We start from the raw sequence: 23501 nt of genomic DNA, 5'->3' as shown, positions 1-23501 counted from the left end.
GCAGCATCATATAATCACCCTAGCGTTGCATGGCATTAACATTGTTCTAACCACTAGGCCACACGGACTCTCCTAGAACCTTGGCACTGAGGCCGGGAATTCCATGTTCTCAACTGTCGTTGCCTAGCAACGGAGCTTGTGACCGTTTGAGGTTCCTCAGCATCCTGAGGTTGGGAGAAGTGGCCTGTAGTGACCTTCGCTCCGTCACTACAGGAGAGGATGGTGTCCCGAAGACTCCTGGAGGTAAGTGGAGGTTATTTATACCCCGCCCTCCCCAGCCAAGGCCGGGCTCAGGGTGGCTAACAACCAATAATAAAAACAAGTTGATTAAAATACAATTTAAAAGATTAAGATTCCCTCCCTTCTGCAGAAGCTGATGTCCTCCCAGAGTTGATAGAGCTGGTAGACCAGGCCTACCATTCCAGGGAGCTGGGAGAGGAAGACCTGAAGATGCTGGCAGAAACCTACTGCGGCCTGGCTGCCCATGTGAGTATGAGGGGAAACATGACACCACACCCAATGGAGGAGGAATGCTTTGGAAGAGGAAGGGTGGGGTTTAGACTGGCATGCAGCGGAGATGTTCTGGCTTCAGGAGGGTGTTCCTCTGGAGCACCTTCTCTTGGAAGCCTGCCTGGAAAACACAGGGGGAGAGTCACCCCTGCCCCCAGTCTCCCCCAGGAGGAGGATAGGGGGCTGAGCAGCCTCAAAACACCCCAGTGGGCAGGAGAAAGGAAAGTGATCTGATGAGAAACACAACCTCTGATATTTTCTGCCTACAGGAAGAAGCCTCTGTCTGGGCATCAGCCATCCAACATCTGGGGCTGCTTTGGGGCTGGGTGAGAGACCAAAGGCTTCCCATAATAACAACAACAACAGAAGAAGAAGAAGAAGCCATTCACGAACTGGTTGTGGTCCTCATTCACCTCGAAGACGAGGACGAGGTGGCCAAGGTGAGGGCCAAAGAGGTGGACTTATGCAGTAGGAGGGAGGGATTGTTCTCAGGAGCTTCCGAGACTATGTACCGCAATTTGTAACCCTCTTCTCTTCTTGTGTTGCAGGCCGCAAGGAGGGCTCTTTCACATCTAGCCCCACAAGTGAAGTGGTGGGCTCATCCCCACAAATTTAGCCTCCACTTTGCTCTCCACCAGGCTGCCAAGCATCTGGTAAGGTCCCTCTGCTTCATTGGCAGCTTTGCCCAGGCATGTCTTTGGGAGTGCAAGGCTCTTCTGCTGCGCTCTCAAGCCTCTCTGATGCCACTTCTCCTTTGTCTTTGCCCACAGAGCAAGACCTTCAGCAAGGACATCCTTCGGAGTGCTGCCTTATCATGTACGAAGCCGTCCGCCAACAGGCTGCTATCAGTCTCCAGGGTGGCAGCTCTGCTTCTGGGTAAGTCAAGCAACGTCCTTCCCTGGTAGGGATGGACAGAAACGTCTTGGTAACGATGGCAGGGAGGATGGACATGTCCCCAGGCCACCTGCTAGGTAGGCCTCCATCTGTGCCCAGATCTTGCTCTGAGTGCTCCGCGAGGGTGGAGGCCTCTAGAGCATACCTGTCCTCCTGCCGAGCTGCCTCTGTCTCCGCTTGCTTTGCATCGAGATGACGTCCCTTTTCTTGCCTCTTTCTCTCTCTAGGTCATCTGGCTTTCCGGGATGCCACTTTCATCCACAATCAAGACATGGCATCCTATGGAACATGTGAGTGAGACGTACGGAGGGCAGGGAGGGATGCTTCTGCTGAGAAAGGTCTTCAGGGGAAGGCAAATTCTCAGATGTATGTTCAGGCAGAGGTGCCACAAGATGAACATGCAAAGAGAATTGGAATGTGACTTCACTGCTCTCTCTTACACACAAACACAGCTGACGGCTGTTTTCATATTGTTGATGGATGGCTCTTTTCCTGTGTATCTCCACCTTGCTCAACCTTTCTCCCTTGCCACTCAGGGCTGGAAGAGATGCAGCAGCACGAGGAAGAAGGGCTCAAGCGGACAGGGAGGAGCTGCCTGAACATCGTGCAGCGGGCCTATAGACATCGGAAGAAAGGCAGGGTCCAGCGCTTTTTGAGGAGGCTGCTCCACTGTGTTCACAGGGAACCTTACCCACAGGACTTCCTGAGCTGCATGCCAGGTGAGTGAGGCATCTGGTGGGCTATTGGGACATCTGGTGGGCTGTTTGGAGGGGACATTTCTCAAGGAGCCCCTTTCTCCTCCTGACAGAACATCCGCAGTAGTGCCAGGCCAAGGCAACGTGGACACCAGAGTTGTGCTGCAGAGATACCATCTTCTGCTCTCCGCGGGATCCAGTCTGGACCAGCGCCAGGAACATCAAAGCCATCAGGATGGACCAAGAGGAGTGGTGCTGCCCTCACGACCCTCCGTACACAGCGGTAGGAAACCTTTTTGTTGTTGTTGTGTTTCTTGTTGATGTTGTTTTGGATTGTTGATTTTATTGATTTTGAATCTCAGGGTGGTTCACAACACCAAGTATACGAAGCACAAAATAAATAATAAGAATAATCACTGCACAAAATTCATAATAAAAATATCAGAACATAATATAAATTAAAATAATAAAAACATACTAAAAATAGCCACAAGACCAATGTATGCACACTAATAAACAATACAAGAGCCCTGAAATAACACTCCAGCCCACCAATACAAAATCTAAATCAACGAAACACATTTAACAACCATTTAAAACAACCCCACCTTCTTGAAGAAGGCTGATATATTAGATTTAGAAGGTTGGAATACAAGGTTTGGATGGCACGCCTACCTAACATACAACAAAGTGGCAGTGCATAAGGACTTTTAAAATCATATAGTAAGAATTTCATTATACAAGGTCTGGGATAAGTACTACAGACTATTAGAGCCCGAAATACCCTGGTGGGCATCCCCAGTGGAGATGATAACGGTAAAAAAGACAAACATGGACACAAATTGGGGAACTTACCAACAATTAATAAAGGTAGAACAGGGCCAATTAAAAATCAAATCGTATGAAGAAATTACCGTATTTTTCGCTCCATAGGACGCACCTGACCAAAAGACGCACCAAGTTTTTAGAGCAGGAAAATAAGGAAAAAAAATCTGACTCAAATGTTGTACTAAACTATTTCAAACAGCAAAGTGGGTGCCTCCTGTCCACTTTGCTGCTTTAAAGCGAGCCACGGTATGGTCGGAGCTAAGCAGTACAAACTGAGAGCATTTGCAGACGATCTAGTACTGACATTACAGGAGCCATAATCTAGTACTAAGAGAGTTTTGGAACTGATTCAAGATTTTGGCCAGGTTGCAGGATTTAAATTGAATAAACTAAAAACAAAGGTTTTAGAGAAAAATTTAACAGCGATTGAAAGAGAGAGGTTTCAGAATGTGACAGGCTTAACAGTGGTTAAGAAAGTGAAATACCTGGGGATTAATATGACAGCTAAAAATGGGAACTTATTTAAAAGACAATTATGAAAAATGCTGGACGGAAGTGAAAAAAGATTTAGAAATTTGGACAAATTTGAAGCTTCGATTGTTAGGCCGTATTGCTGCGATAAAGATGAATGTATTGCCAAGAATGTTATTTTTGTTTCAAATATTGCAAATTTTGGATAAAATGGATTGTTTCAAGAAGTGGCAGAGAGATATTTCTAGATTTGTCTGGCAGGGCAAGAAACCCAGAATAAAATTTAAAATATTAACGGATGCAAAGGAAAGAGGTGGATTTGCCCTGCCAGACCTTAAACTTTATTATGAATCAGCAGCGTTTTGCTGGTTGAAAGAATGGCTACTCCTTGAAAACACAGACATTTTGGATTTGGAAGGTTTTAATAATGTATTTGGATGGCATGCATATTTGTGGTATGATAAGGTCAAAGCACATAAAGAATTTAAAAACCATATTGTCAGGAAATCACTGTTTAATGTCTGGATAAGATATAAGGACTTGCTTGAAAACAAAACCCCAAGGTGGTTGTCACCGATGGAAGCGAAGGCTCAGAAAAAGCTCAATATGGAGGCCAAATGGCTGAAATATTGGGAAATTTTGGAACAAGTGGGAGACAAACTGAAATTGCAGAGTTATGAAAAATTAAAAAACAAAGTGCGAGATTGGCTTCATTATTATCAAATAATGGAGGTATACAATTTGGACAAAAAAATTGGATTCCAGGTGGAAAAATCAAAATTGGAAACAGAACTGTTAGATCCCAAAACTAAGACTTTGTCAAGGATGTATAACTTGCTGTTGAAATGGAATACTCAGGATGAAACGGTGAAATCTGCTATGATTAAATGGGCACAAGATGTTGGACATAACATTATGATGGCTGACTGGGAACAGTTATGGACCACAGGTATGAAGTTTACGGCATGTAATGCCTTAAGAGAGAATATTATGAAAATGATATACAGGTGGTACATGACACCAGTCAAGCTTGCAAAAATCTATCATTTGCCCGATAATAAATGTTGGAAATGTAAAGAAACTGAAGGTACATTCTTTCACCTTTGGTGGACGTGCCCAAGGATTAAGGCTTTCTGGGAGATGATATATAATGAAATGAAAAAGGTATTTAAATACACCTTCTTGAAGAAACCAGAGGCCTTTCTCCTGGGCATCGTAGGCCAATTGGTGCCAAAGAAGGATAGAACTTTCTTTATGTATGCCACGACAGCAGCAAGAATACTTATTGCAAAGTATTGGAAGACACAAGATCTACCCACCCTGGAAGAATGGCAGATGAAGGTGATGGACTATATGGAACTGGCAGAAATGACCGGCAGAATCCGAGACCAGGGAGAAGAATCGGTGGAAGAAGATTGGAAGAAATTTAAAGACTACCTACAGAAATATTGTAAAATTAATGAATGTTAGAATGATGTTGGATAAAAAGTTATGTGGTTTTTAGCTATAACGCTATAAGGAATATGAAAAAATGGATTATTAACAGGTAAAAATTTAATGTTACAATATTTTAAGATTAAAGACTAGGATTAACAAAGAGGGAAAGGATTTGCTGAACTAACAAATTGAACTGGAATACAAAAAGGGAGGTGTGAGGAGGTCCGGGAAACAAGCAAATGAAAGATAAGTGATGGAAAGATGGAATTGTTTTTTAATTATTTTTATTTTGTATTTTTCTTTTTTCTTTTTTCATTTTGTAATATTTTGAAAATTTTAATAAATATCTTTTTAAAAAAAAAAATAATAAAGCGAGCCACGGTATGAAGAGATTGGAAAAAGGACAGACATTCCATTATAATGTAGCTGTTTTCATTATCACTGGGAAGTCAGTATCGGCAGCAGTCACAAAAATTAAAATTTGAGCATTTTACTGTTATTAATCAAGAATATTAATAGTCAGGGAGAGAAACCAGGGCTGTGCAAATGAGAAGTGCTTGGAGTATGGAGGAACAGCAAAGAGATAAAATGATTGTGCTCCAGTTCCTAAATCTCTGAAGTTTTCTCAAAACAGGCATGGTTGTTTTGAAAGGAAGATTCAAAATGGGGTGACTCAGCAAAGAACTGAGGAGGAAAAGAGGGCAGATAAATAGCTTCCATTCAATAACAAGAGAACACAATGTTTTTGGCTTGGTATAGGTGGACTGTACTTGTAAGAATTTGTATAATGAGTTATAGAATTGGAGTGGAATATCAGTGCCTCTTTTCAGCAATAAAGATTAGCTGCTAGGAACATGGTCCACACACAAACACACAGGATGTCCGGTTATAGTTGTGCAGTTTAATCTGTTCCTGAGCCAGATGCCTGCTCGGCTTTAGCTGAGCTCACTATTACTGGTTTGTGGAGATGCTTTGCATGTATTTATGACTATTTCTGCAAAACTGCTACTTGAAGAAATCCCCAAACTTAATATTTTTAAACTTCAAATGGAGCTCAGAATCCAGTTAGGCAATCCTTTGCAGTTGAATTAGGAGGCACTGAGAGACAGCAATTTGCTGCTCCCCACCCCCACCCAGCATCCCAGGAGCGCGGGGCAAAGAGCAGCCCAGGAGCACACAGCCTTCCCGCTGCTTGCAAACCTTGTCGGAGCTTCAGGGGAAAGCAAAAGCTATAGGCAGAGCAGTCTGGCTCCCCCCCCCCCAAAGAGCACCCCAGGAGCGCAGGGCAAAGGCGCACAGCCTTCCCTCTGCTTACAAACCTTGTCAGGGCTTCAGGGGAAAGCAGAGGCTGCTGGCAGAGCCGCGTGGCTCCTCCCCCCACCCCCAAAGAGCAGCCCGGGAGCGCACAGCCTTCCCGCTGCTTGCAAACGTTGCCGGGGCTTCAGGGGAAAGCGGAGGCTGCCGGCAGAGCACCGTGGCTCCTCCCCCCATCCCCGAAGAGCACCCCAGCAATGCAGGGCAACAGCGATTTGGCTCCAGGGACCACACATGCGCTCCATTAGACGCACAGACATTCCCCCTTCCTTTTTAGGAGGAAAAAAGTGCATCCAATGGTGCGAAAAATACGGTAAACAGTATTGTAACGGCTGGATTCAATATCACCAAATAGTGCATATATTTAATCAGGATAAGAAAATTGGTTTTGGAGAAAAGAAGTCATTATTACAAAAGGAATTAGTACAAACTAATAAAAAGACCCTATCTAGGATGTATGATCTACTTTTGGAATGGGAACTCAAGGATGAGATGCTAAAGGACGTTATGATAAAGTGGGCACAGGATTTTGGCCACAACATAATGTTAGCTGTGGAAATTTGACATCAAGTTTACAGCATGTTATACAATAAGGGAGAATCTAATGAAAATGATCTACCGATGGTACCTAACCCCTGCTCCAAGGAATCGGCAGAAATCTATAAGCAAAAAACCAATGTGTGCTGGAGATGTAACACCGAGATAGGAACAATGTACCATATAGGGTGGGGTGTAAGGAGATAAAAAGCTTTTGGATCAAAGTTCATGAAGAAATCATTAAGATTTTTAAAAAAACCATTCAATAAGAAACCAGAAGCATATGTTGCAAACCTATAAGGAACACCTGTTACCCATTTAAAATATGCTCAAGAATCGACAGACGCAGCAATGGTTATCATTTATAAGGGCCTGTAATTTTGGCAACTCGTCCTCAATAGTGTTGTTGAGGTCATGAAACTTCACTCTGCATTTGCCTTCCGGGACTATTTTACAAAAACCTCCTGATTTGGCGAGAAGATAGTCAAGAGCAAGTCTATGAGCTGCTGCTATCTGCTTCAAATCCTCAATCTCAGACTGCAACTGTCGGAGTATATGTGTAGTGGCATTGATGGTTTTCACCAACCTGCATGTTAAGGCAAATAGTGCTTCACGATTTTGTTCAGCCACAACTCCTGGATGTATGCCGATGGTGAGGATGCTAATGAAGCCTCCACCAATAGCACCCACAGACCGGGCCAGGAAAATCTCATCACTGCACTGTTCCCTTTGGGCTTCTCTCCTCTTTCTGTTTCTAAGAGAGGGTAGAGGAGGAAAAGCCTCCACAGTCACAGGGAAAGTGTGCTGGTCCCGGGGGGAAGGTTCCCGTTATCGTAGTCAAAGTTCAGTCCTGAGTCACTAGCCTGGAAATAGTTCACAAGGTGCGAGGCGAGGTCTGAAGCAGGAAGCCGGGCAGGGACAGGAACACTCGAAGATCAGAAGCAGGAAGCCGGGCGGGGAACAGGAACACTGGAAGATCAGGTCTGGATGCTGGCCGAAACAGCTCTTCAATGACGACGTTGCTCCCGCAACCTGGGACCAGGCTGACTGGCCTTTATCTTCTCTGAGGCCAGGGGTGGTCCCGGCCCCCAGGAGCCCCGCCTCTCCTGGCCTTAAGGCGAGCACTCCTCCTGGGAGAAACCGGTTCCCTTCGCCTCTCTGCCCTAAGCCTCTGCAGTTCAGGAGAGGCTGAAGGGTTACTGGGCCCAGGGGGAGACTCACCTGTAGGCACTGAGTCCTCAACCACCTCTGGAGCCAGAATGGATTCACGTGGTGCCTGCCCCTGAGGATCCGGCACAGGTGCAGGCTCCTCAGAATCAAGGCCCTGCCCCAGTTCAGCCGGCCCTGGAGGCGGGGACTCCTGTGCAGGCTGGGATTCCTCCGGTTCACTCTCTGAATCGGATTCCCAGGCCATCACACCATCCCCCCTCCCAGGCCCCCCCCCCTCAATCGAGGGTCTGGACCCGGCTTGCTGGGGTACACCGCATGGAAATCTCGGAGGCAGGCAGGCGCGTGGACGTTGGCTGCTGGTTCCCAGGAACAGTCCTCCGGTCCATACCCCTTCCAGTCTATGAGATACTGCAGCTTTCCCCTGCGGTATCGGGAGTCCAGAATGTGTTTCACCTCGTACTCAGGCTCCCCCTGGACCAAAACTGGCTGCGGTCGGGGACAGTTCGGATGGAACTCATCGGGTGGGGCCACCGGACTCAGAAGGGACCTGTGGAAGACCGGGTGAACCTTCAGGGTTGCGGGCAACCGGAGACGGAATGCCACAGGTGAGACTTGGTCCACGATAGGAAACGGGCCGGTGAAACGGGTGTCCAACTTCCACGAAGGTCGAGAGGGGTGGAGGTGGCGAGTAGAGAGCCATACCAGGTCACCGACATGGAGTTCCGGCCCCACCTGGCGGTGGCGGTCAGCCTGGGCCTTGTACGCCTCCTTGGCCTGGCGCAGTTGCTCCATCAATAGCTGTTGCTGGGACTGGAGCTCCTGAAGCCACTCCGTCACCGCAGGGACCGCGGATGCCTGCAGCACATCTGGAAACAGCCGTGGATGATAACCGTAACTGGCCTGGAACGGGGTCTGCTGGGTGGACGCGTTCACCACGCTGTTGTAGGCGCACTCCGCCAATGCTAGGTGGTCGACCCAGTCATCCTGCTGGTAGCTGCAGTAACACCGGAGGTACTGCTCCAGCACCGCGTTCGCCCGTTCCGTCTGGCCATCGGTCTGTGGGTGGTAGGCTGACGAGAGACAGACCTCTGTCCCGAGGGTCTGGTGCAATGCTTGCCAGAACCGGGATGTGAACTGAACGCCCCGGTCGGACACCACACGCTCAGGTAGGCCATGCAGGCGGAAGACATGCTGAAGGTACAGCTGAGTGGTTTCCTTAGCTGTGGGTACGGTTGGGCAGGGGGCACAGTGCACCATCTTAGTGAAATGGTCGGAGAAAACTAGAAGGCAGGTACAGCCACGAGATGGGGGTAAGTCCACTACAAAGTCCAGCGAAACCGTGTGCCAAGGACGTGGTGGGACTGGCAATGGCTGAAGTAGGCCAGGGGGTTGCCCGGTAGGGCCCTTGGCCCGCCGGCAGACATCACAACCAGCGACGTAGCGAGCCACGTCAGCCTTCAGGCGGGGCCACCAAAACTCATGGCTTACCAGATGGGTGGTCCGATACCGCCCAAAGTGCCCCACTGCTGGAGCATCATGGGTCATCCGGAGAACCTGTGGCCCTGGCGGGATGTACAGGGAACCGTGGTGCAGCAGAAGGCCCTGATGCAAGATCAGCCCCGGATACCGAGGGCATGACCCTTCGGCCATTTCCCGGAGTCGTTCCTGGGCCCAAGCGTCGACCCGCTGCTGTTCCCGCACCCGAGCCTGCAGTGGGTGGCCAGGAATGCAGCCGGTGGTAGGATCATGGTGGGTACTGCCTGCTGTACCGTGTCTGCGTTGTCTTCAGGTTTCCGGGACAGGGCGCCTTCTGGTTTTGGGAGCTAGGGATGTAGCGGATCCGGAACTGGAACCGGGAAAAGAACAACGCCCACCGGATCTGCCTTTGGTTCAGCTTGCGGGTGGTCTGGAGGTACTCCAGGTTCCAGTGGTCAGTTCTCACCTCCACCGGGTGTCGTGCCCCCTCAAGATGGTGGCGCCAGACCTCAAAGGCCACCTTGATGGCCAGTAGTTCCCGCTCCCATACAGTATAGTTACGCTCCACTGGAAGGAGCTGGCGGGAATAGAAGGCGCAGGGTAAGCGTGGCGCATCAGGTCCATACTGCTGAGACAAGACGGCACCGAGAGCCGTACTGGAGGCGTCGGTCTCTACCACAAAGGGTCGAGAGGGATCAGGATGTTGCAAGATTGGCGCTCTCTGGAAACAGGCCTTCAACCCCTGAAACGCATCCTCTGCCTCCTTGTCCCAGGCGTCTTGGGGCGCAGTAGCCGGGTCAACGGGGTGGTGCGATGAGCATAATCAGCAATGAAGGTCCGGTAATAGTTGGCGAACCCCAGGAAACGCTGTAGGTCCTTGCGGTTCCGAGGTGCCGCCCATTCCCGAACCGCTGCCACCTTCCCAGGATCCATCTGCACCCCATCTGGAGAGAGTCGGTGACCAAGCAAGTCCACTGACCGCTGATGGAACTCGCACTTGCTGAGCTTTGCATACAGACGGTGCTCGCGCAAATGCTGCAGCACGGTCCGGACATGACCCTCGTGGCGAGCCGGGTCACGGGAGAAAACCAAAATATCATCCAAGTACACCACCACGTACTTGTCTAGCAAGTCCTGGAACACGTGGTTGATGTACCGTTGGAACACAGCGGGTGCATTGCACAATCCAAAGGGCATAACCAGGTATTCGAACTGCCCGTACCAGGTCCCGAACGCTGTCTTCCACTCATCCCCGGCTCGGATCCGAATTAAATTGTAGGCCCCCCGGAGGTCTAGCTTGGTGAACACCTGCGCCCCTTGCACCCGCTCCAGCAACTCTGAAATAAGGGGCAAGGGGTATCGGTCTGGGATGGTAATTTTGTTCAGGGCCCGGTAATCATGGCATAGGCGAAGCTCCTCACATTTCTTCTTAACGAAGAGCACAGGCGCAGCGGTGGGCGAGGTAGAAGGCCTAATGAAACCACGCTCCAGGTTCTTGCGCAAGAAGTCCTGCAAAGCTTTGCGCTCTGGCTCTGTTAGAGAGTATAAGCGACTCACCGGTAGGGGCGCTCCGGGCTGGAGGTCTATGCTGCAGGAGGTCTATGCTGCCGATGCGGCGGCAGCTGGTCTGCCCCCCGTTCCTCGAACACATCCTGGTAGTCCTGGTACTCGGCGGGGAGCGTGGATGCAGCCTCCTCAGTGCGTGCGGCTGCTAGCATCTTGGACCGAACATGGGGACATGGGTCTGGGAAGTGCACAGTCCGATTGACCCAGTCAATCTGAACATTGTGAGCCTCCAGCCAGTCCATCCCGAGCACCAGGGGGAACCGGGGCATGGAGGCAATGTCCAAAGTTCGCATCTCCCGGTGCTGCTGGAGACACAGGACCAAGGGCTGGGTCTGCCGAGTGACGGCACCCGAACGCAGGAGCCGTCCGTCAATTGCCTCCACCTGTACCGGTTCTGGCTTGTTCTGAACTGGCACCTGATGATGAGTGGCAAAGGCAGCGTCCATATAGGAGCGGGTTGCCCCCGAATCTACCAGAGCGTGGGTAAGAATCCAGGGCCCACCTGGAGGGTAGAGACGCACTGGAACCATTAGATGTCGCAATTCCACTGGTGAGGGCCCCTCTTGCATGGTTTGGGACCCCAGGTTGCTAGGGCCTTCGGCTACCAAAGTTGGCGGTTTCCCTGCGACTGGCATCTTCTCGGGACAGGATCGGGCGTAATGTCCACTCCCACTGCAGTAAAGACACAGGTTCCCCTCCCGTCTTCTCCGAGGGGGAGAGGCGAGGTCGCGCAGCCCCGAGCTGCGTTGGCTTGTCTGGCAACTCGGCTGTGGGCGTGGACCTGCTGGGAAGGACTGGCGCCAGGAGCCGGGAGTGCTGGCGGTCCCAGGCCTGGCAACGGTCCTCCAATCGATCGTCTATCTGCAGGCTCCGCTGAATGAGGGCATCCAGCGTGGTGGGACGATCCATCGTGGCCAACTGGTCCAGTATCTCGTCCGACAGTCCCTCAAGATACTGGTCCCGAAGTGCAGAGTCGTTCCAAGACAAGTCTTGTGCCAACAGCCGAAATTCTGTGGCGTAGGCGGCGGCTGTGGACTTGTCCTGTCTCAACTGACGAATTGCCTGATTGGCTTGGCTCTCCTTCAGAGGGTTGCCAAACACAGTCTCTAAGTGGTTACAAAACCCCACATAGTCTGTTAGCAAAGGAGAGTCTTGCCGGAGCAGTGGCAAAGCCCACTTGGCCTCCTGGTCCTTTAACAAACTGATCAAAAAGTGCACCTTGGTGCGGTCGTCAGGGAAGTTCCGGGCTCGCCCCTGAATATACAACTTGGCCTGGGCGAGGAACATGGGAAAGCTGGCCAGGGCCCCATCAAATTTCTCTGGCAAGGCCACTGGGTACTTGCCTGGAGCTGGGGCGTCGGCCCCAGGATCTGGAAGGGCATCCAACCGCTGCTGAAGCGCCGCAACCACATCGCTTAGCTGCTGAACGGTGTGGGTCAAGGCCTGGTTCTCCTGGGCCAATGCCACCAGCGCAGCTGCCTGGTCAGCCATGGCCTCTGGCTCTTCCCGAACGCACCCCAACGAAGGGGGAGTGCGGTTGTGGCGGGAGCAAACTGTGCTGGTCCCGGGGGGAAGGTTCCCGTTATCGTAGTTAATCCCCATTTAGATAATCTGAAACTACTGTCGTCCTTTATATTCCAGTCTGAGCCAGTTCCAAGCAGTCTGGGCCAATTCAAACTGGTCTTGGGAACTTGGAATCCGCCTTGACTTTTTCAAACTGCTTTGGGCTGGTTCCTACTGGCTTGGACCGGATCCAACCAGTATGAACGGGTCCCAGCAGGTCTGGGCTGCTTCCAAGTGGCACAGAGCAGTTCCAACCGGCATAGACCTCTTCAAACCAGGTCAGACCGGCAGAAACTAGCCTGGACCTGTTCAAACTGGTTTGGACCGGCACCAACTGGCCTGGACCGGTTCAAACTGGCCTATACCAATTCCAACCGGCTTGGAGCGGTTCAAACCGGCCTAGACCGGTACAAACCTTCCTTGACCGGTTCAAACCGGCTTGGACCGGCACAAACCTGCCTAGACCGGTTCATACTGGCCTAGACTGGTTCCAGCCGGCTTGGACCTGTTTCAACCGACTTGGATCGGTTCAAACCAGTCTAGACCTGTTCCAAGCAGTCTGAGCCAGTTCCAACCAGTCTGGGCCAGTTCAAACTGGTCTGGGCATGTTGGAACCCGCCTGGACTTTTCCCAACTGGTTTCAGCTGGTTCAAACCGGCTTGGACCAGTTCCAACAGAATTGATGGTAACAGGGTGCCGGGGCACTGAATGTGGACCTTTCAGTACCGCATTTCCAAATCAGGCGACTGCATTTTGATCGGGAACAAAAGGAAATGAATCTCTGAGAATCTGGTGATAAGCACTTCACATGGGACATAGCGATTTGGGGGGAAAGTTCAACAGCTTGTAATTCAAGCACTCCACTAGGCTGTATGATAGGAAATTTCAAAAGGGCTTTCTCACGGGACAGTGCTGTCAAAGTGACCCCAGAGACTTTGAGAACACATTGTGAGCTAAATTGGCCAAGCCAGGTTGCATGGTGAGTTCCCGCTTCCCACCAGTAGGAATAGAGACACATGACATCGTTATTTTAAGGTTAATGGGCTAAAATTGCCTGCAACTTTATTGGTTACAGGTGATGAGCGGTAATGGCTTAGGCATTGGTCCTATCCGACTATCTGGCTTCAGCCTGCTTGCTTGAAGACCCGGAAGGGTTAACACCAGAAGGGGGAGCCCTGCTGATGCACAGCAACTAGGCACTCCCCCGGGGTCACTGCTCGGGGGCGTGCCTTGGGCCCTGGCCTCCATAGGCTTTGGATGGGGCCACACACCCCTGAATCCTTTACCGGACTAGCCTTCAATATCCGGGGGAGGTGATGCCACTCCTCCCTCCCATACATCTACATAACAATACCCATACCAATGCCTAACCGCCACTCGAGCAAAGCTCACCGCCAATACCCTCAGACCTGCAACCAATCCCTAATCCCCGCAGATATGTCAACCAACCAAACATCGTTTCCCGCATTGGAAAGATGCACGCCATCCTCGCGATAGAGGGTCACCTTGCTGAACTGGATGTTGGCTTATACAGGTTCAAACTGGCCTAGACTGGTTCCAACCAGCTTGGACCTGTTTCAACCAACTTGGACCGGTTCAAACCAGCCTAGACCAGTTCCAACCAGTCTGAGGCAGTTCCAACTGGTCTGGGCATGTTGGAACCTGCCTGGACTTTTCTCCAACTAGTTTGAGCTGGTTCAAACTGGCTTGGACCGGTTCTAACCGGCTTGGACCTGTTGCACTCAGCTTTGACTGGTTCAAACCAGCCTAGACCTGTTCCAACCACTTCAAACCGGTCTGGGGAAGTTGGAATCTGCCTGGACTTTTTCAAACTGGTTTGGGCTGTTTCCTACCGGCTTGTACCGAATCCAACAGGTATGACCTGGTTCCAACAGGTAGGGCTGGTTAAAAGTGACATAAACCTTTTCCAACCGGCTTGGCCCTGTTCCAACCAATCTGGGCCAGTTCATACCGGTCTGGGCAAGTTGGAACCCGCCTGGAATTTTTCAACTCGTTTGGTCTGGTTCCAACCGTCTTGGATCGGATCTAACCGTTATCAACTGTTTCCAACAGGTCTGGGCTGGTTCCAAGAGACATACTCCTGTTCCAACCGACCTGGACCTGTTCCAACCAGTCTGGGCCAGTTCAAACTTTGGACCGGCACAAACTGGCCTCGACCAGTTGTATCCATTCCTTAACCCAACAAAGAGCTGCGGTTTCAAAGTAAATCTTCAAATCTGGCAGGGAGAATCCCCCTCTTTCTTTTGAGTCTGTTAGTAGTTTATACTTAATTCTGGGTTTCCTCCCCTGCCAGATAAATCTAGATAAAATTTTCTGCCATTCTTTAAAACATTTCACATTCTCAATAATTGGGAGGACTTGAAACAAAAACAGCATCTTTGGCAATACATCCATCTTAACCACAGAAATCTGACCTATTAATGACAATTTTAAATTTGACCAAATCTCCAGATCTCTCTTGATTTCATTCCATAATTTCTCATAATTATCTTTGTATAAGTTCAATTTTTTCACCGACAAATTAACCCCCAGATATTAAACTTTTTTCACAAAGACTAGGCCTGTCTTTTTTTGTAATAATTTTCTTTCCTCATTGTCCAGACTTTTCTCTAATACTTTGGTTTTGCTCTCATTTAACTTAATCCTGCTACCTGTCTGAACTCCTGTATCATCTCCAGTGCTTTTACTGCACTGGAGTCTGGATCTTGAAGCGTCAACACCAAGTCATCAGCAAAGGCTTTTAATTTATATTGTTAGGATCCTACTACTATACCTTTAATTTGTTCTTCTTTCCCTATCATAATTAACAAGACCTCAAGGACCGAGATAAAAAGCAGAGGGGAAAGTGGGCACCCTTGCCTTGTTCCCTTCTCAATTCTAATTTCCTCCTATACCACATTATTTACTATAATTTTAGCTTTTTGTTCATGATAAATCGCATTGATACCATTTAAGAATTCCCGACCCACCCCAATACTTTCTAAATTTTGTGTCATAAAATTCCAAGATACATTGTCAAAGGCCTTCTCTGCATCAATGAACATTAACATTGCTTTACAGTTTTTTTTGCTTTCAATTTTTCCAGAATATCTACTATATTCCTGATATTATCTTTGATATGTCTTCCAGGCAGAAAACCTGTCTGGTTCTCATGTATATATTCTGACAAGACCTTCTTAAGTCTGTTGGCCAATATATTGGCAAAGATTTTGTAATCCATATTAAGTAGGGAAATTGGTCTATAATTTTTGACGTTCGATCTATCTTGATCTTGTTTTGGAATCAGAATAATATAGGCTTCCTTCCAGGTTCCGGGTGCTTTGTCCCCTCCTATAATCTTATTGCAAACTTCTAACAATGGCTGGATAAGCCAATCTTTCAATGTCTTATAGTATTTTGCTGATAAACCATCTGGTCCCAGGGCCTTGCCAAGTTGCATTAAATTTATTGCGTTTTCCACCTCCTGTCTTGTGATTAGATCATTTAGTAGGATCCTTTTACCTTCGGGAATCTTCTGCAAACCATTAGTTCTGATAAATTGCTCAATTTTAGCTTTATCTTCTTTACCCTTTTTATACAGTTGTTTATAATATATCTGAAAGCATCTTCTTATGTCCACAGGGTTCTCTACAGACTTTCCTTCCAATACAATATTTGTAATAGTACTTGTAAAATTGCCCACAACTTTATTGGGTACAGGTGATGAGTGGTGTTGGCTTAGGCATTGGTCTTATCCAACTATCCAGCTTCAGCCTGCTTGCTTGAAGACCCGGAAGGGTCAACACCAGCAGGGGGAGCCCTGCTGATAATAAAAATAAAAATAAAAATAAAAAAAATAAAAATAAAAATAAAAAAAATAAAAATAAAAATAAAAATAAAAATAAATTTTATTTATATCCCGCCCTCCCCAGCCGAAGCTGGGCTCAGGGCGGCTAACAACAATCAAAATAGTCCGACATTCTAAAAACATTCATTATAAAATTAATTAAATCAAATTAAAATCAAATTAATGGCAACCATCAAGCAAAATTCTGTGCAGGTTGCCAGAGGAGGGGGCTGCACATCAACTAGGCACTCCCCCGGGGTCACCAGTCAGGGGCAGTTCAAAACGGCTTAGACAGGCCAATACTTTTTCCAACTGGTCTGGGCTGGTTCAAACCAGCTTGGACTGGTTCAAACCGGTCTGAACAGCTTCCAACCGGCTTGAAGTGGTTCAAACCAACCTAGACCTGTTCCAACCAGTCTGAACCAGTTCAAACTGGTCTGGGCAAGTTGGAACCCCCCGGGACCTTTTCCAACTGGTTTGTGCTGGCTCCAACCGGCTTGAACAGCATCCAACTGGTATGAACTTGTTCCAACTGGTCTGGGCTGGTTCCAAGTGACATAGACCTGTTCCAACTGGCCTGGACCTTTTCTAACCAGTTTGGGCCAGTTTCAAATGACCTGCACCTGCTCCAACTGGCCTGGACCTGCTCCAACCTGTCTGGGCCAGTTCCAGCCCTCTTGGAACTGTTCAAGCTGGCTTGGGCTGGCAAAAACTGGCCTAGACCTGTTCAACCCGGCCAAGACCAGTTCACACCAGCTTGGACCTGTTTCAACCGGCTTGGACCGGTTCAAACCAGCCTAGACCTGTTCCAATGAGTCTGAGCCAGTTCAAACCAGTCTGAGCTAGTTCAAACCATTCTAGGAAGTTGGAATCCGCCTGGACTTTCTCAACTGGTTTGGTCTGCTTCCAACCGTATTGGATCGGATCCAACCATTATCAACTGCTTCCAACAGCTCTGGGCTGCTTCCAACAGGCTTGGACCGGTTCCAATGGACCCGGACCTGTTTCAACCAGTCTGAGATAGTTCCAACCTGTCTGGGCCAGTTCCAACCCACTTGAAACTGTTCAAACTGGCTTGAGCCGGTTCAAACCGACCTAGATCTGTTCAACCCGGCCAAGACCGGTTCACACCAGCTTGGACTGACACAAACTGGCCTAGACCTGTTCAAACCGGCCTAGACTTGTTCAAACTGGCTTGGACCGGTTCCAACCGGTCTCAACAAGTTCCAACTGGCTTGGACTGGTTCCAATCAGCCTGGACCTGTTCTAACCAGCTGGGACTAGTTTCAAATGACCTGGACCTGCTCCAACCTGTCTGGGCCAGTTCCAAACCACTTGGAACTGCTCAAACTGGCTTGGGCCGGTTCAAACCTGCCTAGACCTGTTCACACAGGATTGGACTGACACAAACCGGCCTAGTCTTTAAATTTCATCCATTCCTCCTGGTACTCCTCCTGGTACTCTTCCGGTCAGGTCGGCTAGCTCTGAACAGTCCATCATCTTCATCTGCCATTCCTCCACTGTTGGCACTTCTTGTGTTTTCCAATTCTTGGCTAGTAAAATTCTAGCTGCAGTTGTGGCATACAAAAACAATCTAACATCTTTCTTGGGCAGTTCTAAACTTGTTATTCCAAGAAGAAAGGCCTCTGGTTTCTTAATCAATGTATATTTCAACATTTTCCCCCAATTCATTATAAATCTTTTCCTAGATGTCTTTCATCTTGGGGCAGGTCCACCACATATGAAAAAAGGTACCTTCTTTTTCTTTACATTTGCAGCATAGATTATCACTATTATGATATATCTTTGCTAATTTTACAGGGGATTAGTACCATCTATATATCATTTTCATAATGTTTTCCTTTAACACCGTACATGCAGTGAACATGACCCCTTTCCTCCACAACCTTTCGCAGTCTTCAAACATTATATTATGTCCCACATCTCTTGACCAGTCTATCAACACAGATTTAACTTGTTCATCCTATATGTATGCCATTCCAACAATAGATTATTCATTTTAGACAAATTTTTAACTTTAGAATCCAACAACTCCGTTTCCAACTTAGTTTTTTCTGAAGCAAAACCATTTTTCTTATCTAATTTGTACAGTTCATTAATCTGGTGGTAAAGTAACCAATTTATTTTATCTTTAATTTCATCAAATGGTTTTAATTTGAATCGATCTTTATCTTCCAATAACAAATCTGAATATCTCAACCACTTGGTTTCCATATTTAGCTTTTTCTGGGCCTTTGCCTCCATTGGCAAAAGCCATCTGGGTGTTTTCCTTTCTAAGAGATCTTTATATTTTATCCAAATATTATATGACGACTTTCTAATTACATGATTCTTAAAACCCCTGTGGGCCTTTATCTTGTCATACCATAAATATGCATGCCATCCAAATCGATTGTCAAATCCCTCCAAATCTAGGACATCTTCATTGTCTAATTGAATCCAATCCTTAATCCAGCAGAAGGCAGCAGCTTCAAAATATATCTTCAAATCTGGCAGGGAGAATCCACCTTTTTATTTTACATCTGTAAGTAGTTTATATTTAATTCTGATTCCCACCCCCCGCCAGATAAATTTAGACAGCACTTTCTGCCATTCTTTAAAACAATTAACATTATCAATAATTGGTAAGGCCTCCAACCTCTATTCTTTAAAAAAAAAATTCATAAAAAACCGAGAAACATTGTCAAAGGCCTTATCAGCATCTATGAACATTAACGTTTCTTTTGACTTCCAACCTTTCTAATACATCAATTATATTCCTAATATTATCTTTCATATGTCTCCCAGGCAGAAAGCCTGCCTGGTCCTTATTGAATATAATCTGTTAAAACCTTTTTCAATCTGTTGGCCAATATATTTGCAAAAATTTTGTAATCCACATTGAGTAATGAAATCGGTCTGTAGTTTTTCACATCAGATCTATCTTGTTCTGATTTTGGAATCAGAGTTATAAATGCATCTTTCCAGGTGCTTTGTCCCCTCTTATAATCTCATTGCACACATCTGCTAACGGCTGGATTAACCAGTCTTTCAAAGTTTTATAATATTTTGCAGAAAGACCATCTGGTCCTGGGGCTTTGCCTAGCTGCATCTGATTTATTGCTATCTCAACCTCCTGTCTTGCAATCATACCATTAAGTAGGAATCTTTTATCCTTGGGAATTTTTTGCATTTCATTTACTTTAAGAAATTGCTCAATTTTATCTTTATCTTCTTTACCTTTTTTATACAGTTGTTTAAAATATTTCTGAAAACATTTTCTTATATCTGCAGTTTCCCACAGATTTTCCTTCAGATACAATATTTGTAATAGTACTTTGTTTCTGCATTTTTTAATTGCCAAGCCAACAATTTTCCACATTTATTTGCAGATTCATAATTTCTCTGTTCCATCATTTTTATTTTCCATTCTATTTCTTGATTAATAATTTGAGAAAATTGGATCTGCAAAGCTTTAATTTCTTTTTGAATCTGTTGACTCTTAGGCATTGATCTTAAACTCTTTTCTTTATCTTTTATTTGAGACAGAACATTTTCTTTTTTCTCATTCTGTATCTTTTTCTTTATCAAATTTTGTTGTATGAGGAAACCTCTCATTACAGCCTTACCTGCGTCCCAAATAATTCTTGTTTCCACCTCTGTGTTCATATTTATTTCAAAGTAATCTTTTAGAGTCTTTTGGGCCTTACTAATTGTCTGTTCATTCCTCAACAACTCATCATTCATCCTCCATCTGAAGGATCCCTGCAGATATAATTTCATCTCCAAAAACACTGCATTATGATCCGAGCAAGTCTTTGGGCAAATTTCAGTTTTAATAACCCTAGGAGCCAAGTCTCTGGATATCCATAAATAGTCAGTTCTCGAAAATGATTGATTTGCATTTGAGAAAAAAGTGAAGTCTCTCTCCATTGGATTTCGTAGCCTCCATATGTCTGACAGATCACATTTATCTGTCATGGAAAAAAAAAGGCTTTGGTAGACTGCCAGCATTCTGGGATTTCTGTCCTTGTGTTTTACCCGCAAGTGTTGATGCTACCCCATTCAGATCTCCCATTAAAATTAATTTATAATCCAAATATTCCATAAATTTTAAATCCAGATTCTTGAAAAATTCTACTTTGCCATCATTCGGTGCATAAATTCCCAACAAAAGAAATTTATCGCCTTTTGCTGTAATTTCAACTGCAATGCATCTCCCCTCCTCATCCTTAAATAGAATTTTGGGATTCCATTTTTCTTTAACATAGAAAACCACTCCTCTTCTTTTAACTTTATCTGATTAAATAAATTCTTGTCCAAGTTTCTGAAAGATCTTTCTATGAAGTCTAATAACATGTGTTTCTTGTAAGCAAATTATATCCCGATTCTGTTTTACCAAAACATTGTAAACTTGCTTTCGTTTTCAGCTGAATTCAAACCATTTACATCCCAGAAGTAAATTTTTAAAGCCATCTTGACTTTTTAAGGAGTCGCTGCCCCTGCCCCCAATGGATGGGAGCTTTCCAGTCCAAGTTCCTTTGCGTTTTTCTCCAAGAATCTCTCTTTCTCCCCAACAGTCTGTCTCCCTTGAAATTTGAGACACCTTCCAGGAACTCCCACCTAAAAAAGATGTTTTTCCTTCTTAGAGCACTGCTGGCCAATTCTGTGTAGTTATTTCTCAGGGCCAAAAAATGTTTCGGGATCTCTTTAAACAAAATAATCAATTTGTCCTCAATCTTTAAACTTTTTTTGTAGTGGTGGCCTAAAATAATATCTCTTTGCTCTTTGGTCTTAAAAATTACCATACAGTGATGTGTAAGCTTAGAGTCCTTTTTTGGTCCAAATCTATAGGCCTAATCAATCCAGGAATTTCATTCTTCTTTTGGAAGATCCCAACAAGCTGAAAATTCATCAATTCATCAAGATCCCAACAAGCTGAAAATTCATCAATTCATCAATTAGCCAGTCCTTCAAATTGTCCTCCTCTTTCTGTGGTACCCCTCTCAATCTCAAATGGCTTTCCCTCTCTTTCAACTGTAGAAATGCAATTGAATTTGAGGCTTCTTGCTGTGCTCTCTCCAGGTCAGAAACTCTCACAGTTTCCAATTGCGTCAATCCTAGTTCATGACCTGATATATCTGTCTTGTTGTTGTTTAGTCGTTTAGTCGTTTCCGACTCTTCGTGACCCCATGGACCAGAGCACGCCAGGCACTCCTGTCTTCCACTGCCTCCTGCACCCATCTTGTCCTCTGTCGTCCCCTTCTCCTTGTGCCTCCATCTTTCCCAACATCAGGGTCTTTTCCAGGGAGTCTTCTCTTCTCCTGAGGTGGCCAAAGTATTGGAGCCTCAGCTTCATGGATCCTTCATGGATCACTGCCTCCCCTTCATGGATCACTGCCTTGCCGTGGCGAAGGGGCTTGAATAACTCAGAGAAGCTATGAACCATGCCGAGCAGGGCGCCCAAGATGAACAGGTCATAGTGGAGAGTTTTGACCAAACGTGATCCACCTGGAGGAGGAACCGGCAAGCCACTCCAGTATCCCTGCCAAGAAAACTCCATGGACAAAGACAACAGGCATATCTGTCTTAACCCTTGTCTTAACCCCTTTCAACTCTTGTCTCAAATCTGCAGTCTTTTTTTAATTCCTGTATGCTCTGTTGATTGCATCTTACTTCTGTTTTAATTTCCTGTAGCAGTTGCATCACAGCCTCTTCAAAAGTTGGAGCCTTAGAGCCCCTCCTTTGCTTTGCTTTCTCTGCCTTTTCTCCTTTCTCTCCCCCATCCATGGCTTTTTACTTTTTATCCAAGGTCAGTCTCAGTCACACGGGGGAGATAAGGAGGCAGGCAGATTCCCTCCACAAGCCTCAATATAAAAGTCAGCGATATCTCCTTTCCCAAATTTCCTTTTACCCCCTTTTAGTCCTCAAATGGAGCTCCCCCAAAAATACTGTCAGTGCTCAGTTTTGCAGGGTTCTTAAAGTCAAAAAAATTCATCCCCTCCCCTTCCAGAGAGAGGAAGATACCCCAATAATTATATTCCTCTAGTCCCAGGAATTCTCATTTAATCTTCTAAAGTGTGTTTCCAGAGACTTCTAGACGACAAAGAGGGAGGAGGAACCACCATACCGGAGGTTCAAATGTCCTCTCCTGTGGTGGGAAATTCCATGGCCAGGCTAACAGTTTCTCATGCTTTTTTGAATGTGGACATTCCATCGGCTGAGGCAGGTGGGCATTGGAAGAGCACGGAACACGGGAGAGAGCAGCTGTTTGCTATTCTCAATGTGGATCAGGACCCACTTATTGCTGGAATCCTGGCCAAGAGGGCTAACCTAGGCCACATTCACACTGTGGGTTTAAAGGGGAATTGTGAAGGAAGAGTATACAGTGGTGCCTCGCAAGACGAAATTAATTCGTTCCGCAAGTTTTGTCGTCTTGCGATTTTTTCGTCTTGCGAAGCACGGTTTCCCATAGGAATGCATTGAAAATCAATCAATGCGTTCCTATGGAAACTGCCTTCAGACCAGGTCTGGGGACAGTCTGTCCCCCGACCTCTTCTGAAGGCTGGGGGGGGGGCTTTTCTTCCCACCCCCAGCATTTTAAAAAACCCCGGGACAGCGGGGGACTTCTCCGCTGTCCGGGGCGATTTTAAGTCCTCCGCTGTCCCGGGGTTTTTAAAAAACCTCTCCGCCCCCCCGCCAGGCTTCGGAAGGCTGCTCCGAAGCCTGGCGGCGGGAGGAGGTCTCTCCGCCCCCCCGCCAGGCTTCGGAGCAGCCTTCCGAAGCCTGGCGGAGGGGCGGACAGACCTCCTCCCCCCGCCAGGCTTCGGAGAAGCCTTCCGAAGCCTGGCGGAGGGGCGGACAGACCTCCTCCCCCCGCCAGGCTTCGGAGAAGCCTTCCGAAGCCTGACGGAGGGGCGGACAGACCTCCTCCCCCCGCCAGGCTTCGGAGCAGCCTTCCGAAGCCTGGCGGAGGGGCGGGGAGACCTCCTCCCGCTGCCAGGCTACGGAGGAGGTCCGAGGACAGTGGGGAAGACGCGCTGCGCTTCCCCGCTGTCCCGGAAATTTCCCTATGGGCTTTCGTCTTGCGAAGGAAGCCCATAGGGAAATTCATTTTGCGAAGTGCCTCCGCGATGGAAAACCCTTTCGTCTAGCGGGTTTTCCGTCTTGCGAGGCGTTCGTCTTGCGGGGCA

The 23501-nt window shown here is 47.2% G+C and overlaps 1 protein-coding gene across 3 annotated transcripts in view; it reads left to right on the top strand.

Moving 5' to 3' along the window:
* Positions 1-14: 14 nt before the first annotated feature.
* Positions 15-23501, top strand: part of LOC144328369 (uncharacterized) — a 34733-nt gene continuing 11246 nt past the window's right edge. The window contains exons 1-8 of one of the 3 annotated variants that reach the window (XM_077931169.1): positions 15-243; positions 371-486; positions 780-950; positions 1059-1163; positions 1281-1386; positions 1941-2123; positions 2213-2382; positions 4669-6176. In XM_077931169.1, the coding sequence (XP_077787295.1) occupies positions 451-486; positions 780-950; positions 1059-1163; positions 1281-1386; positions 1941-2123; positions 2213-2226 (615 nt within the window). In that variant the 5' untranslated portion in view covers positions 15-243; positions 371-450 and the 3' untranslated portion in view covers positions 2227-2382; positions 4669-6176. Of the gene's footprint in view, positions 244-370; positions 487-733; positions 951-1058; positions 1164-1280; positions 1387-1940; positions 2124-2212; positions 2383-4668; positions 6177-23501 lie in introns of those variants that run through there. The other 2 variants (XM_077931168.1, XM_077931170.1) reach the window with 2 other exon arrangements.

Source organism: Podarcis muralis, chromosome 7 (assembly GCF_964188315.1).
Source record: "Podarcis muralis chromosome 7, rPodMur119.hap1.1, whole genome shotgun sequence".
In the NCBI taxonomy this organism is placed as follows: Eukaryota; Metazoa; Chordata; class Lepidosauria; order Squamata; family Lacertidae; genus Podarcis; species Podarcis muralis.
This window is presented reverse-complemented; position numbering and strand designations above follow the sequence as displayed.